Source organism: Phoenix dactylifera, chromosome 4 (genome assembly GCF_009389715.1).
Source record: "Phoenix dactylifera cultivar Barhee BC4 chromosome 4, palm_55x_up_171113_PBpolish2nd_filt_p, whole genome shotgun sequence".
Taxonomy (NCBI): Eukaryota; Viridiplantae; Streptophyta; class Magnoliopsida; order Arecales; family Arecaceae; genus Phoenix; species Phoenix dactylifera.
Genome location: NC_052395.1, coordinates 20,312,493 through 20,329,287, shown reverse-complemented (window position 1 = coordinate 20,329,287; position 16,795 = coordinate 20,312,493). Strand labels below are relative to the sequence as shown.

The 16,795-nt window shown below is 40.2% G+C and overlaps 2 protein-coding genes and 1 long non-coding RNA gene across 3 annotated transcripts in view; 2 read left to right on the top strand and 1 right to left on the bottom strand.

The window, feature by feature from the left end:
- Positions 1-5: 5 nt before the first annotated feature.
- On the top strand, positions 6-971 carry LOC103712776. Its single transcript, XM_008799397.4, has one exon. The coding sequence runs from the start codon at positions 285-287 to the stop codon at positions 792-794; it is 510 nt and encodes a 169-aa protein (XP_008797619.1). The 5' UTR covers positions 6-284; the 3' UTR covers positions 795-971.
- Positions 972-6,834: 5,863 nt separating this feature from the next.
- LOC103712777 (nicotinamide adenine dinucleotide transporter 2, mitochondrial-like) lies at positions 6,835-16,334 on the top strand. Its single transcript, XM_008799398.4, has 9 exons — positions 6,835-7,181; positions 7,303-7,395; positions 9,709-9,815; positions 10,131-10,179; positions 10,351-10,463; positions 14,816-14,910; positions 15,031-15,119; positions 15,233-15,327; positions 15,708-16,334. The coding sequence occupies exons 1-9, from the start codon at positions 7,109-7,111 to the stop codon at positions 15,927-15,929; spliced, it is 936 nt and encodes a 311-aa protein (XP_008797620.1). The 5' UTR covers positions 6,835-7,108; the 3' UTR covers positions 15,930-16,334.
- LOC113463077 overlaps positions 16,145-16,795 on the bottom strand; it is a 1,412-nt gene continuing 761 nt past the window's right edge. The window contains exons 1-2 of the long non-coding RNA XR_003386742.2: positions 16,626-16,795; positions 16,145-16,531 (exon numbers count right to left, since the gene is read on the bottom strand). The exon at positions 16,626-16,795 is cut by the window's right edge and continues 761 nt beyond it. This is a non-coding gene — a long non-coding RNA (uncharacterized LOC113463077). The remainder of the gene's footprint in view (positions 16,532-16,625) is intronic.

Sequence of the window (16,795 nt, the reverse complement as noted above, 5' to 3'; positions counted from 1 at the left end):
CGCGACATGGTAGCCCGCAACCGTCAGCCCGGCTACTGAGACGGCCGGCTTCCCCACCACTCTCTCTCTCTCTCTCTCTCTTCTTTACGAAAAGCGACGCGACCGCAACCTCTATCCACGTGGCGCGTGCGCTTCCCTCTCTCCTCGTCCTCCTCATCTCATCGATCCGTCCACATAAAGAGCAGCCAGAGCTCCTGCTTTCAACGCTGCCTATCTTCTTCCGACGCTTCTTTCTTCGCCTCCCCAGACCGAAACCCAAATCCAATGTAAAGAGGAGAGATTCGATGGCGACGTTGCAGAAATTTAAGCTTCTCGCGACGCAATGCGCCACGGCGGCGAGGAGCCCATCCCGGAGCCCCGCCCCCGCCGCGGCGGCCGCGGCCGCGAGCCCGGCATTCCGCCTCCGTCGGCGGAAGACTTTGAGGAGGCTCCTCGGCCGGTCGTGTGGCCGGACGCTGCTCGCCCCGGCGAAGCCAGCCGCCGCTGGTGAGACGGAGGATCCGGGGGAGAAGAAGGGGCTCCTGAGCCACACGCTCAGGGATCTGTTCGTGTCCTCGCCTCCGGCAGTGGGAGGGGAAGTAGGGGGCGAAGGCGGCCGTGTCAGTGGCGGGGATGGGGGCGGTCGTGGTGGCGTCGCGAGGAGGTTCGGGTTCGGGGGGCTGGCGGTCGGGAGGTTCGCCGGCCGGCTCCGTGGCGGCGGCAGCGGCGGCGGCCTGAGGTCTGGATCCGGGGGGCTTCGGTATCGGTTGCTGCGGCGGGCTTGGCGGCCCGTACTCGTCACCATTCCTGAGTGATTCTAAGCAGAAGAATTGCTTGAAGAAAAAAAAACAGGAAAAAAACATAGTGTTGGGACTTGGGAGATCGTTGGATGTATTTTTCGCTATTTTTTCTTCTATTCGGAGTCTTTTTTGTTGTTGCTGTCGTTGTGGTTGTATCTATTTCTTCGTAAAAGATTCTGGTTTTTTCTTGCAGAGATTTGCCACAGAGTCAATGATTGAAGCTGATTCTAAGCTACTGATGAGTTCATTGCTTGATGACAGGGACCGACACACACATGCTCACTGTGTAAAATGCAATGAGCGAACCATGAGAAATTTTACTGTTTCTCTTAGTGTTTAAGATGAAAATGAAATTAATGTGGGGATGGTGAAGCTACATTAGTTGGTGTTCATCTCATTTTTACTTGGTCGCTGTCATAAATTATTTGTTAGGTCCATAAATGGCTCAGCTGTGGTTCACAGTTTGTTTCATTTCTGCCATCAAAAGGATTATTTGAATCACACCCTCGAAAATAAAATTGACACGGATGATGTGCTGCATGAGTATATACATAATTATGATTCCATCATATGCCATGCACATTGTGCTTTAATTTTGAGTGAATGGTCAAGATTTGGTATACCAGATGCTGACCGTTTGCTATGATTTTTTTTTTTTTTGGAATATTCTTATACTTCTAATATTTTTCTATTAAAGGTTCAAATTGGGATTAAATGGGATTTCAAAAGTAATGAAAATTAGTGTTTTGGTTACGCAAAACAGTTTAAAAAGAAAATAAAATTGAAAGGTAAGCAATACGAAGTGATGGAGACATACGAACGTTTCAATTATACAACCATAGTTAAGTGTAGGCATATGCACGAGGGTGGTCCAGAGCTTGCAGTTCACGCATTTATATGATAATAGCAAGGCAAATGGATTTGCATCTACTTCTTTAATTATTAGTGTAAGCTTAATGCTAATAGACTTCTTTATATCAAGTTCCATGGATCAATACAATTTAACCAATAGAATGATGACTTCATTAAAATTTTGGATATCAACCCTAGTAGGATTTCTATATGATTGCTTGGACTTGTTCAAATTAATTTATTTGCCCTTAACAAAAAATGCCAATAGTTACTGCCAATTTCTGGCTCGCAAAACTACAGCCATTAACAACAATGCTCTCATGTGCTGCAAGGAATATTTGGTCATTAGATTGGATTATTGGATGATGCTCTCATTGCAGGAATTAAGAATCCTTGTGTTTGGTGGATGTGTCAGATAACTAATATCTCTAGGGCTAAGCAACGGGTTAGAGTCATCCGAGGATAAAATGTGAAAAAAGTAAAACATTTTAGATTTTGAAAATTTTACAACGGTCCCCAGCCCCCAGGATGCTGCTACGATTGGCTGCCGGTGGCAGTCATATTCGCTGATGTAAAGAGACAGCAAGGCGTCCGGTTTTCGGACGTGGCCGAGGTCAATTCAAGAGGGTGTCGTCGAGCAGTACAAGTTGTTCGTTTAACCACCTTACTTTATTATGTTGTCAAATCCCCGAAGTGTAAACTACGCTTCATTTACACATGGAGTATTTTTTCGATGTCATAGGGCTAAGCTTCCGTAGTTCAGCTCGCCAACTTCTCAAACAGTTCGTGGAATTAATCATAAAACAGACACTAACTTAACCTTTTAATTCTTTCACAAATACTTTGCATGGTATTGATGTCTTTGCAATGGTTACTCCCAAATTATTACCTTCCATTAGAACCAAAGAATAGGCTCTCTATGAGGCCTTATGCGAGCGTGTATTTAGTCCAACATCGGTTATTCGTCGAAAAAAATTTAGGTACCCGTAAGGGGCTAAGAAATCCAAAAATTACCTTTCGGCTAGCCATTTTGAGTGAAATCATTGGTGTGACAAATAGTATTAGAGCGAACTCGACCCATAGTCTATGTAGATTAGGAGACACTGCAGTACAGGTTCATAGAGGCTGACTTTGGGCGGATCGTAATGCTTGTAATTAGATTTGAATGGATTTAAACTCTTAACCTGATAAGGATGTCAGGAGTTGAACGAGGGAAGTATGTAAGATTTTGTACGGGTGTGTATTTAATCCCATATTGATTATTTGCTGAGAAAATTTTGGGTACTTATACAAGACTAAGGAAACCAAAAAAATACCTTTCCACTAATCATTTTGGGCTAAATTCTGTGATTCTAACTTCCTACTTGCGTACACTCTACTGACTGATGCGGATAATGTTGGGACTTTGTTCTATAGATTGAAAGTTATTTGTTCTAGCAATGTTTTCTTGAAGGAAGAAAAAAAGGATAGAGAAGTATAGGTATCATTTGTCAAGGCTGAACTTTATACTAAAGATGATACTAATTTTAGTTAGGGGTGACAATGAATTGGATTAGATGGAAACATTAGTTAAAGAGAAACATTATCAATTTGAACTTGATGTGTTAATTAAAATGGATAAAAATGGACACACAGACTTGATTCATTTAATAAATGGGTCATGCAACATGACACGGGCAACTCGTTTAGGAAAACATGTCAAACATGTGTCCATTAACTCCATTTGACATGAACGAATATATTGACTTAACTCATTCAATAGGTCTAAACAATTAAACAAATCAAAAATTATAAACCTAAACCCTGTACATCGTATAAATGGGCTCAATTGGGTTGACTTTCATCTTGCTATATTATATTTTAAAAATAGATTAAAAAATTAAAGAAAGATATATCATGCGCACTATATAAGTTATATGCACACATATATCTAAAATAAAGGTTCCATTTCTGCCAACTTTTTCATTCGCTAGATATGTGCTTCGTATCATTTGCTCGGCCATCATTAAAGCACTTTACTTAATATATAATAAAAATTTAGCTATTAAAAAGTTTTTTTTGTGAAAATGGCAATTCATATAGCTCTAACGAGAGTACATCCTGCCAACTTAAAAAAAAGTAAAGAGTACAATGAGGGCGGGAGCTCTACTATAGATGTCTACAAGAACTCTCTGAAGGCGACCCAGTCTGCAGCCCTGTTCGCCACCCGAAAAGCATGAGCAACTTGATGCTCGCCCAACTCAACAACCAACCTGCGTGTATCGCGTATAAGTGGATGACCATCCCCATACTGGTCTGCACCCCGTATCCACTCGATCACCGTCGATGAGTCTCCCTCGATGTACACCCGCTCGGCACCGAGCACCCGCTTCGTGTATGATATCCCCTCCCAAGCTGCTCGAAGCTCTGCCCCAACTACGATAAGACCTGGCATACGACGACCCCCTGCTGCAACCAGGCTACCGCGATGGTCTCTAATCATAAATCCAACCCCTCCTGACCTCCCATCTACCGCCACACTACCATCAAAGTTCACCTTGAGAAAACCAGGGGGTGGAGCGCCCAAGAAATAAAAGCAAACTTGGGTGCTGTAACAGCGAAGCGAATACCTCAGATATCCCCGGCCATCCCAAGAGAACACATAGCAGTGCATGAGATCACCTCCGCAGCCTGAAGCATTGCTCTAACCACCACCAACCTCGGTGAGGACCTCCTGCCCTCAAACAAGTCTGCATTCCTGTCCAACCAGATGTGGTAGGCCAGACATGCTCTAAGTACACCTGCCTCAACATGAACTAGGCCGCCGGAATGAGTCTCTCAACAACTGCAGCAGATCATGTACCGACACCACCGACTGGGGAAGAGGGACTGGTGACCTTCTCCATATCTCCCTAGCCTTGGGACACTGCAGAAGAACGTACCCAATGATCTCCTCAATGTCCGTGTACACCTCGCAACACTACGAAATCCGCATACCCCGTCGGACTAGCATGCTCTGGTAGGAAGGCAGCCCCGGGCCACCTTCTAAAAGAAAGCGCCATCCGTGGATGAGTCCGCATCCTCCAAATCCACCCTCCCTCTATCTGTTGAACTGGCTCTCCCCTGAACAGAACCTGTAGATCCCTCGCGCGCACCCGCGACCACCCCGTCGGCGCCCGCACTAACCTGTCAGGCTCCCCTCGAGTCGGCATCGGGAGGGCCAGGACCATCTCCGTCAAGTGCTCCCCAAAGACCTCCCGAATCAACTCCTCCCTCCCTCGGCCCTCCTCTGAAAACATCAGATCACTAACCGTGTGGCCCGCCAATCGTCCCGAAACCACCAAGGTCGGCAGACGGTCGAGCGGCTGCACAGTCATACAGCAATCCTCCAAAACATTGATGGATCGACCGTCACCAATAGCCCATCTAATCTCCAGAAGGACCAACATAGCTCTGGCATACATCTCCCTCCACACTTGTGAGTGGTAGTGAGTAGCTCTCACACCAGGCAGCAACATCCCATACTTCGCCCTCATCAACGAGGACCAGATACTATCAGGTTCCAGAATAAATCTCGCGACGTATCGGGCTGCTAACACCTCTCGCCTCTCCAACAAGGACTGCACACCTAGACCCCCAAACCTGATAGGCTGACATACCACCTCCCATGCTAACAAGTGGATGCCACCTCTGCCTCCATGCCTTTCCCAGATGAAGTTTCTAAGAAGCTACTCAATAGACCTCAAAAATGACACTGGGATGAAGGAATTGGAGAGCAAGTAAATAGGAATCGAAGAGAGAACTGATCGAACCATTGTGATCTTGCCCATCATAGACAGAGAGTGCATCTACCAGCCCTCCAGCCTCTGCCTGATGCTGAGCTCAAGTGAAGAGCAGTCCCTACCTCGCAGCCGCTGGCCTGAAATCGGGACTCCCAAGTATCTCATAGTGCCATCCTGCTCACCCACCCCTAATATCTCCATAATAGAGTGCCTCACCGCCTGTCTGGCCTTTGGACTAAAACAAATAGCTGACTTCGAAAAATTGGCCCGCTGTCCTGACTCGGGCGTCCTGCCGCGACGAGCGGACTAGCAACAAGCAATCATCAGCAAACAATAGATGGGAAATCAGGGGAGCACCTACCACGGGTCTGTACACCTCCAGCTCCTGAGTGATCATCGCCGGACACAATGCTCTAGACAATGCATCCGCGCAGATAATAAATAGCTGGGGGGATAGAGGGCATCCTTGTCGCAGCCCTCCCGAGGGCTCGAAGAAACAAGATGGCGTGCCATTCACCAGGATGGCAAACGATGGAACCCTAACACAGCCCATGAACCACTGAATCCATGTCTCATGAAAACCGAACCCCAGCAAAGACTGCTGCACAAAGTCCCAATGCACCATATCGTAGGCCCTCTCCATATGAAGCTTGACTCCCATCAAACTCCTCCTCATCGGGGCCCTACCTAGATCAAACATAAATTCCTGTGCAATGAGGACATTGTCGGAGATACTGCGCCCTCCAATAAAATTTGGTACATGTGTTGCATTTCAACAATAGTTAAAATAAATAAATAAATAAGAAATGATGCCTTGCATATGGTGTAGGGCTAGCTTATTGACATCAATATTAGTGATGGAATTCTTGTACATATCCAAAATTGTAGTAATTTTATTCCTATCTTTTCCTACATAACTGAAAAATAAAAAAAAATTCTTCAAGAGTTTCAGGTCCAAAAAATACATGATAAATATCGCCAAAGTCTAAAACTGCAGAGGAAATTAAGTGAAATACTCCAAATACAAAATATGAAAAAGTATCTATAACTTCTTCCGGACCTACCCCAATATGGAGTAATTAGGTGTGGAAATAAAATCAATCCTTGTTTATACATGAATTTTTTTTGTACGAAATGAGCCACGTCAAATAGGTTCATTGCTCCGACCTAGAATACAATTAATCCGGCATGGGCTACATGAGCTCCAAATAGTTTACCAGACAAATTGATAAATCTTGCATTCCGGTAGTAATAGTAGAAGTTTTTGCTCAACTATTATTAAAGCTCGTTACTTAGCCTGCAGCAAAATTTTAATTATTAATTTTTTCAGTTATTATATTTTATTATATTACTATATTACATTTGAAAATTATACAGTATTAGAGTTGTATACTTACTTTATAGAAGCGTATTGATTCTCCCTTCTCGTGCGGTAACACGTGGGGGCCCCTCAACTGGTTAGCGTCATTTTTCTCTCCGATCGGTGCCCATCGTTCACCAACAGAAGGAATTTCGGCCGGAGCGTTCTCGGTGCAGCAAACCCCCTGTTCATCTTCCGGTCCCCGCCCTCCAGCCTTCCTCCTCTTCACCTCTCTATCTTTTGCTCTCGCCTTTCATCAACCCACCCATCCCCCCTTAATTTCTATGCGTTGATTTAAGGCTCAACCTTGGGACCTTGCGATGGCGATCGCCGGAACGGCCCCGTGAGATCTCAAGATGTCGCGAGAATCCCATGGAAGGTCCAGCACCCGAGATCTCATCTTCAATGCTGTCGCCGGCGCCTCTGCAGGCTTGTTCTCAGAATTCCGCTCTTTTCTTTCAGTGCTCTTAGATTCTCGCCTTTCTTGTTTGATTATTTGTGTATATAAGTACTTGGTTTGTGTGATGCTCGAATTGGTTTGCTGCTACAGGGGCGATAGCAGCCACATTTGTATGCCCGTTGGATGTGATCAAGACGAGGTTTCAGGTCCATGGCCTGCCCAAAATGCCCCCTCCTGCTCGGCGTATGCTTCCTTTTTCCTTTTCTCCTTTCTTTCTTTCTTTCTTTCTCGTTTTCCTTTCTCTAGTTTCTGTATTTAGTAATTTGAAGGCATATGTATTTTTTGAATGTTGATTTGGTTGTCGTGTCAAACTAGATATAATAGATAGCTTGTAGCGGGTGTAAAGAGGTTTCTAGTTTCGACGAAATAAGTGAATTCACTGAGATGTGGATCTCGCAAACAAAATTGTCCAGAATCTCATGTTGCAATTACAAGTATCCTGTTTTTCAACTTTTAAGAACAGGATTGTTCAAATAACTATCTGACCCGTATCCTAGCATTATCAGATTTAAGTATTGGTATCCAACAGGCATTGCATATGAACATGACATGCAATTTTAAGCATTCATGCTTCCTAAACTACAGCTCTCCAACGCTTCGAATACTAAATATCTTTTGACATTTCATTTTGGCTTTCTTAGTCAAGGAAATCCTTTTGTATATCAATCACCTATATGGATATTAAAAGTCTCTTGTTAAATAATATTCTGAAATACCCTCAGTTTCCTTATTGGTAATTTAGTGAATATGCTAGATATGTTCCCTGCGTTACTTGGTATACTGAGCAGCTGAGTCATTTCACTTTCTGCTGCTAGTAAAATGGATAATGCAGTAGCAGGAGTTGCCTTCAAGAAGAACACGTGATGATCCAGTTTAAATTTTAATTATCATCTGATGTTCCATCAAAATTCAAATTGTGGTACATTTCTAGTAAAACCCCACCAAAGTTGTTCGTGTGCTCCCTTTGCTTAGAACTTTGAGGTGTTACTAGATTTTCAGCGCAAGTACTTAGGAATCATAGTTAAGGAAGCTAGTGGTTTGGATGACAACAGCTGGAGAATAATGATAGATTTAGAGTGAGGGATTCATCAGAAATTCTCCATCAACTTTATGCGTTAAGAAGCTATAGTGGTTATCCTTGCCATAATCACACTCACATGTATTGCCGTGTCCTCTTCTTCTACTAATGCTTGACTTGATGTGGTATCCTTTTTGCTATTCAGTTGCTTAAAACTAAGAGAATTTTTGAACTGTCTGCTTGATGCAGCACAAAAATCACATCTTACATACATGCATATGCATGATGATTGAAAAGCAGAAGAAAACGTAAAACAAAAAAGAGATGGTAAGGGGTCTGTCTCCATATAGCTAAATATGTACCCACTGTGACCTCGTAAAACCCTAACAAGAAGACAACTGGATAAGATCTAATCACACTGCTAGAGTAGCTGAATCTTTCCTAAACTGTAGACACTTTGATGATTCATAGGCTTAGTTAATTTATTTATTTTCAGTTTTCTTTCCTTTTTTAGTTTTAGGATAAATAGTTTAGTTATTTTATATTCTCTTTTAACTTTTGAATTCGATTATAAGGCTGTTGTTTTTGTCCGCTTTTGGCATCTTTTTTAGGAAATATAAGCATCTACTGGTCCCACTTTAGGTACAAATCAATTTAGGAAAATTTTAAACTTTATTAAGATTGTATTTTGAAGGGGGAGTTGTAATTGCTCTTTTTGCTGGCTTCTATAGTGATAAATAATTTGCTATTTTTAGAATGTTTGAAATTATTTTAGTTTCTTCTTTTCGTATTCCTTTTCTAGGTAGAATGTCTAGGTGTGCTAGTAAATTAAGCAGTCCTGTTTCCTAGGTTTTATTACATACTTAGCTATAAAAAGAGAAGAAGAAAATAATTACAGTTATGGTTAAGAATAATAAACATTTATGATTTTTCCTTCTATCTATCTCTTATTTGTCTATAATACTTGTATTCTCTTTTTGGGCTTGAGAAATTGCCCAGATTGTGGAATAAAAGCAGAAAAATATATTTTATAACTCTCAGGCCTTTCTAATTCCTCCTATCTTCAAAAAGTCAGAGCATTATTCCTGAGCTTTGGCTGATTTTTGAATTCTCAGTTGTTTTAATAGGTAGGATAGTTTGTTTTCTCAATCATGTTATCTAGTGCATCCTAGGGACTCGTAAATTCTTATGTTTATATGTAAACATCAACAAAATCAAGGTAGATCACATTCTATAGGTTAGACAATTAGCTTAGAGAATTTTGTGTATGAAGGATTGTGGGGCTAATTCATGGATCTTGCTGAGTTCAATACATTGTGTGCTTTTTTTTTTTTTTTTGAATTGTCAGCTGCTAGTATTCACATGGATGCATATGGAATAATGAGACTCATGATCACATATTGATTCACAGATTATGTCTTTGGTTTTTGTGATCTTTTAAAATGTTAAAATATTTTCTCTTTTTTCAAATGAATTAGGTAGTGTCATTATTTCAAGCCTAGAACATGTAATAAAAAATGAAGGCGTCAAAGGATTGTATCGTGGTCTCTCTCCAACAATTACTGCACTACTTCCAACCTGGGCAGTGAGTATATCTTTTGTGCTTCTTAATAATAACACAGTAGACTTGAATTACCTTTTTTCCTTTTATGAAACTTAGAAATCTGCAAGTACTTTTCTTTCTTTTGTTTTATTAATTCTTGATATGATTTGAGCTAATGCTTTAGTGGTACTCTAATATTAAACTTTCACATGTGTAGACATAGTTATAATGGAGGTCAGTTTATCGAGAGAAGTATTCTCTAATATTCAATTGAACTTAACTATATAACTGTATAAGAATCTTGATTCCTGTAATTACATCTGGTTAACCTTACCGACATTTTTGTTTCATTTCCAGGTATATTTCACTGTTTATGATCAGCTAAAAGGCCTACTTCAATCACATGGTTTGTTTTAATTAGATTTTCCTTAAGAATTAAATCTTCTATTTTCTTCCATAAGTTTGGAAATTATATAATGTGCTCCTATGTTAGATAATATAGTCTTAAAAACTTATAGTTTGTAGGTAATTTCAAAAATGGTCTAAACTTAACTTTTGACATTTTTCGCATGTGCAGTAGATGGAAATAATCATTTCTCAATTGGTGCAAACATTATAGCTGCATCTGGTGCTGGAGCTGCAACATCTATTGTGACCAATCCATTGTGGGTTGTTAAAACCAGACTTCAGGTTTGTTCTATGATATTGCCATGCCATATCACATATACACATGCGTGACCAGAGTCACCAACTCACCCCCAACTCGGACATGCATGCAAGACTGGGCTGATGATGTGTGTATTTGTGTTGCTTAAAGTAAGTTCTTCATGGTCTTTACGTGATCTTTTTGCCGAAGTTTGTGTCTGGTAATGCCATACTAGAGGGCTTTTTGTCCAAAGATGCCAGAATGTCACTTTTAGGATAAGCTTTAAAATCTTGCTTCTATTTAAGCGCTCATTTGGGCACCTGCATGTTATCCATGCGGTATCGCTTGGACTGTTGAGAAGTTCTTAGAGTTTAGAAGACTAGAGAGGGAAGACTTATAGGGAAGTTGGGGAAGGTCGCTGGCTTTCATTATTCAAGGATATTAGAAATCCTACACTAGGTTGATCCACACCTTCCCTCTTTATTTCAGAAATCTCTACCTCCCAATAAGTGTCATCAAAGGCTCTCCAGGCACTCAGGCGATGCTAGGAAGCCCCCAAGTGCCTTAGTAGTTCTCGTGTGAGGAAAGTTTACTAAGGCGATGCGGTGAGAGCTTGGGATAAAGCGAGAGACGTTCAGGCAAGTGCCTCTCCAATGTCTAACAGTATTCTTCCTAAACTTTTTTGCCCATTCTTTTATATCTTTATTAACTTTACTTTGGAGGTTATTTTGGTCTAGTGGGGTCCTTATAAATAAAGGGCTAATCTAGGATGTTTAATGATTTACTTTTTTGGATTATATTTTGTTTAGAAACATCAAATATGTTTGAGAAGTGGTATTTATGCTATCATATTTGACTTTTGTGTCTACTGAAGGATATCAAGTGGTTTATTTTTACTGACTTTTGTTCAAAAGCATAGCATGGGAAGTGGTATTTTGATGCGGCATTCTGAAAGAAGTCAAACATGATATCTATTGTACAAGATAATTGTGATTTTTGAAGTTGAAACATGAATAAATAACCTTATACTCTTATAGTTTTCAGATAGATATAATATTTACTTGTACTACATTTATTGAAGCTTTTTTAATTTAATTAGCACCTTGCTTTTTTTAGGGGAGTGCCTTGTTGATGCCAAGCGCCTCAGTGATATAGGGGCCTGTCACCTTAAGGGGTTCTGTCGGGTCGATGATTGGCGGATGCAAATGTCTAGGGAAGGAGCTTGTCAGCCACAAAAAGGGCCTTCAACCACTAAGGTGGGGTGGATTGGGTACCATGATTAGGTGAGAGAAGAATGAAAAGGGAGAGAAAAATAACCAAGAGGCAAATAAAAAATAGAAAAGGAAAAAAAAATCCTAGAGTAGCCCTGTTCTAGGTCCTACATTAAATAGCTATTCCAAGAATAGGGAGGTTTGATTGGAATAGTTCATTATAAGATTTATTCCAGTTATTGATCCAATCGGGAGAAGAAAGATTTTCTTCAACCTACTCAACTCGCATCTCTCAAGAGAAAACTAGAAGAAGATGAAGGAAACTCGAAAGTAGGGATTTAAGTCCTCTTTTGTTTCATTGATCCCTTAAAAAATATGGTACATAGCCTCTATTTATAATATGAGGTCCGTCCTAACACAATTTGGGTTGGATTCCTCTTCCTAATCCTAATAGGACTCTTTTTTCTAAAATAGGCATCTCTAATAGAAAAAAGCTAAAAATTTCGAGGAGGCAGATCTCGACTTCTACATCAACTCTGCCTTCTGTCGCTCCACTTGATTCTTTTAAATAGAAAGCTACGCCCAGTCAAAGTCTTATCCGAAAAAACAAATTTCGGTTTGACCAGCCCATTTCGGAGTCTAACAGTGGAACTTCATCCTAGTTTAAACTCCTAGTTGTAGATCTTGAAAAGATACCCAATTTCAAAAGAAAGATAATCTCAATTGGGCATTGTATGACCAAGTTATAGCTTTTGGAAGTTTGGCTGTGACTCGGCTTTCCGATGTGGCGGATCTTGCTTTTGAATCCTGTCTAGCCCTGCTCGTAGTGGCCAAAGTGTTCCGGGTTGAGTCTAGTAATCCTCCTGGATATCCATAGAGTCCAAAGTATTTTATATCAAGTTTGGTGATCCTTCTGAATACTCATAGTAGTCAAAGTGGTTTACATCGAGTCCGGTGATCCTCCTGGATTAGAGCTCCCCTTGTTTAGGAGATTTAGCTCTAGCTAATTCAAAACTGAAGATGGAAAAATGCTTGCTTTCCTGCCTCGCGGATGAACTACTTGGTTTTGCTAGAAGATAGAGTTGTTGGTGTTTGTGTTGAAGGCGTCGCCAATCGAGACACAATCTCAGGGAGTTGGGCTATCTTATCCTCTAGTTATGTGAGACGTTCCATCATCTCATCATCCATCGAGGTAGAAGTAGTAGCCGTACTCACCTTTGTCCTTTAATGTACTTCAAGCACGGATAGTCCTTCTCTTGACACTTGTACTACTCGTGCATCTCGATCATGCGCTAAAGCTCCCATAATGTAAAAGACCGAAGCTCTGATACCAACTTGATCTGATTAGATCAAGTTGGAATTCCACCAGATAAGAGCATAGCTCTGATACCAATTTGATCCTCCTGGATATCCGTAGTAGCCAAAGTGTTCCACGTCGAGTTTGGTGATCCTTTTGAATATTCGTAGTGGTCAAAGTAATCCGTATCAAGTCCGATGAACCTCCTGAATCAGTTATGTCGATATTATGTGGCTAAAATAAAGTCCTACTCCGTGTCCTATTTTCCTAACAAATAATCTTTAAGAGGAAAGCAACAGAAAGAGAGAATAATGGCTCAACAGAATAATAGAAAAATTTCTGATCATACTCAATCTTCCAAATCTTAATTCAACCATAGGACTTGTTGTAGTTATAACTGTAACTAAAGCCGAAGGCTCTATTAGCTGCCGAGAAAGAAAAAAGAAAATAAGTAAATCAGCAAGAAAATAAAAGAACTCTTGAGGGTTTTCTCATATTTGGTCGAACTAAATTGTAGAGCAAGTGATTTAGGTGCGGTTATCTTGAACCACTTGCCTATTTGTTATTTTCTTTCAAAACTGCTACCCTTTTGCGAAGAAAAATTTTAGGCCTTTTAGAGAAAATTTTGATCCTATATCTCCTCATTGTTTTCCTCCTTGAATATTCTTTTCTATACTAGACAATGATAAAGAGCATTCCTCTCTAACTCAATCTCTTTCATTTCATTTCCTGTGGAACCATAAAAATCCTAGGCAAACAAAACAAAAAGTCCTTGAATTAGGTCTTTTGTTCTTTGTCCAGTCATATGAAGATCTGTGGAGAGAAGAGGGGTTGGGCCATACATAAAGACACCTAAGAGGGTGGAGTATCTCTGAGTCCCTCTTGCGTCTCTACTTCTTCTTTTCCAGGTTTTTATAAAATGGCTCTTTATGTGGCACCTTATTTCCATATCATGTAACAACCTAAATCTTTCACATTATGAGACCAGATCATCTAATGTCAAATGTACAAGTAAAAGCTCTAAGACAGCAAATAAAAGGCCAAAACTGAAAACAGAACTATATTTCTGTGATCAAAGATCTAAAATTCCAATCAGGTCAGCTTTGCATAAAAATATGCTCAAGGATTCACATGTGACAGAAGCCGGCTGATGTAGGATCCAGTTGAGGGTCCCTATAAAGCACGACTGTGTTACTTGGAGTACAGTCATATTGGAAGGCATGTGTACTTAATATAACCACTTACCAGTTGTGTTTATCAATTAAGAATTGATATTGAATTTATTTAGTCAGGAAGTCCTTACATAGTTTTCTTGGAGGTTTAATGAAGAGTCCTATCTTGTCTTTGACAGTTGCTTTGACAATATAACATTATATTTTGGACTTAGAATGATTTAGGGTTGTTATAAGTCATCTTTTAGGATTCGAATATGTATATTTGTCAATGAGTTTTATTAGAGTGACCCATGATTCTCAAGGAACTAAAAAGATTCTTATCATCTGTGGAGAGTCCACATTCGCCTTCTCCATTGGCTAAGCTGGAAATGTTGAATTGATGTATTTAAGAAGAGTTGAAGGGGAGGGACAGTGACTAAAGGAGAGTTGGTGAGGTACTTGTTCGAACCTACAATTGGACTTAATGCAGTAGATCATCCAGTTGCTTTTTATGCACTATGACTTGTTGATTTTTTGTGCATCTTGTTGGTCTATTGTTGGATTAGTTTTACCTTATAAATGTATCTGTCATGCTTGTTGACCCATCTCAATGATCTTCATTTAACCAAATACCTTCTCATTCACATATAATGCAAATAAATTGAAATAATAGTTTGAAAGTGTAGAACAATTTTTTTTGCCTTATTTAATGATCTACGTTGTTTTTCTGACAGACACAAGCAATGAGGCCTGGAGTGGTACCCTACAGAAGTCTGTTGTCTGCTTTTAGAAGAATTATGCATGAAGAAGGTTTCCAAGGATTATACAGGTCTTGATATTTTGTAGTTCATCTAATCCATGAATATTGATCATATAAATTATTTTGTTCAATTTTTGGCCATTTAGTTCTGTACTTTCCTTGACATGCTATTTCTTGTGTGGTGCACAGTGGCCTTCTTCCTTCTTTAGCAGGGGTTAGTCATGTTTCAATCCAATTTCCAGCATATGAAAAGATCAAGTATTACTTGGCCAGAAGGGGTAGGGTGATCTTTGGCATTACAAAATTTTAGACCGCCTTTACTTGGCCAGTCCAACTTTTATCTTTCTTTTTTTTTTCCAATTTTGGTTGTTGACCTGTTATAATTTCCCAGATAATACCACTGTGGATAAACTCAGTCCAGGAAGTGTTGCTATTGCTTCTTCACTATCTAAAATAGTTGCCTCCACAATGACATATCCTCATGAGGTATGCCTGACTTCTTCTGGTAGATGCCCTCAGATTACATGCAGAACTTACTACTAGAATGCGCCTATTTAGTCTCCTCAGCCCCAGAATAGTTCCAAGTTCAGAGCACAGCTAAATGGCTCAAGAGTCGATAGTTTCTAGCTTGGTAGCTTGTGGAAAAGGGAAGTTATGATACTTGATTTCCATGAGGCCAATTCAGAATGTGCCTATTAAATGGATGGTTTAAGAACTCTCTTCTCAGACTAAAAGATTGAGAACTGATGTTCTCCTATAAGTTTTTTTCTGTCAAGTTGAAAACCATGTTGGGGAGAAACAATTACAAATTATGTTATATGTGTTTTAAGCCATTTTCATGAAATTTACTATTTTCTCTTCATCAGGTAGTACGGTCCAGGCTGCAAGAGCAGGGCCAGGCACGGGATACTGCTAACCAATACACAGGTGTGGCGGACTGTATTAAGAAAGTATTTCAAAAGGAAGGCATCCCTGGATTCTATCGTGGCTGTGGCACAAATTTGCTAAGAACTACCCCAACTGCAGTCATTACTTTCACGAGTTATGAGATGATTAAAAGATTTTTACATCAAGTGTTTCCAACCTGAGCAGAACCACACAAATGTCCACCTGAAATCTAAAGGTCACATTGATTGTGTGAGAGAGAGGGCACTAATGCAGGAGAACAGATGGACACAGATCATTGTTATCTCAGACCCAATTGATGAAATGCTTGCTTGTCATACCATGTCATCCAGGGCACTGACTGTCAACAATTCTCTCTGCAACCAGGCCGGAAAATGCTTGAATACAGAAAAGAGCATGAGAATATTATGGTTCTCCCCCAAAAAATGTAATTGACTATTTTATTCTAACATTTAGGATATGCATAGAGCTCGTCAAGCGTGTTGCGACTTTCAGAGTCTATTTTTTAACAGCAGTAAAAATCATATAATTATTTTGTTGTTCTCTAAGGTCCTTTGTCAGAAAAGTGATGTTGTAAGTTAATATTTTGACAGTAACATAAATATGCCCATACTTGTCATGGAAACTGGAGTAGCAGCCGGTAAAGATTTACCAAAAAAAGAACTCCTTGATGTCGTTGTGGGACAGCAGTGAATATCTTCATAGCTTTCCAAAGTAATCTCTTCACCTTGAATCCTGATTGGAAGTTTCCTTTTAGTGCGTTGAATGAAGATTAGATTGCTGCCTACATAGATGTTTGTAAGCATTTTGGATGTGGATTTTTGCGCTTTATGCAGTATAAAGAGACAATGATCTAAGTTGATGAAGCGTGCACTGACCTTAATTTTGACATCAACCTTTCACAATATGTTGGTCTTAATTGCTAAGATCCATGAGATTCCATGAAAAGTTGCTCCTATATGGTTATGAGGGTTTGGTTCTTCCTCTGCATGTATGCCATTAGCTGCTCACCTATCTGAGAAAATCTTCCTGCAGACTTGGGTTCTTT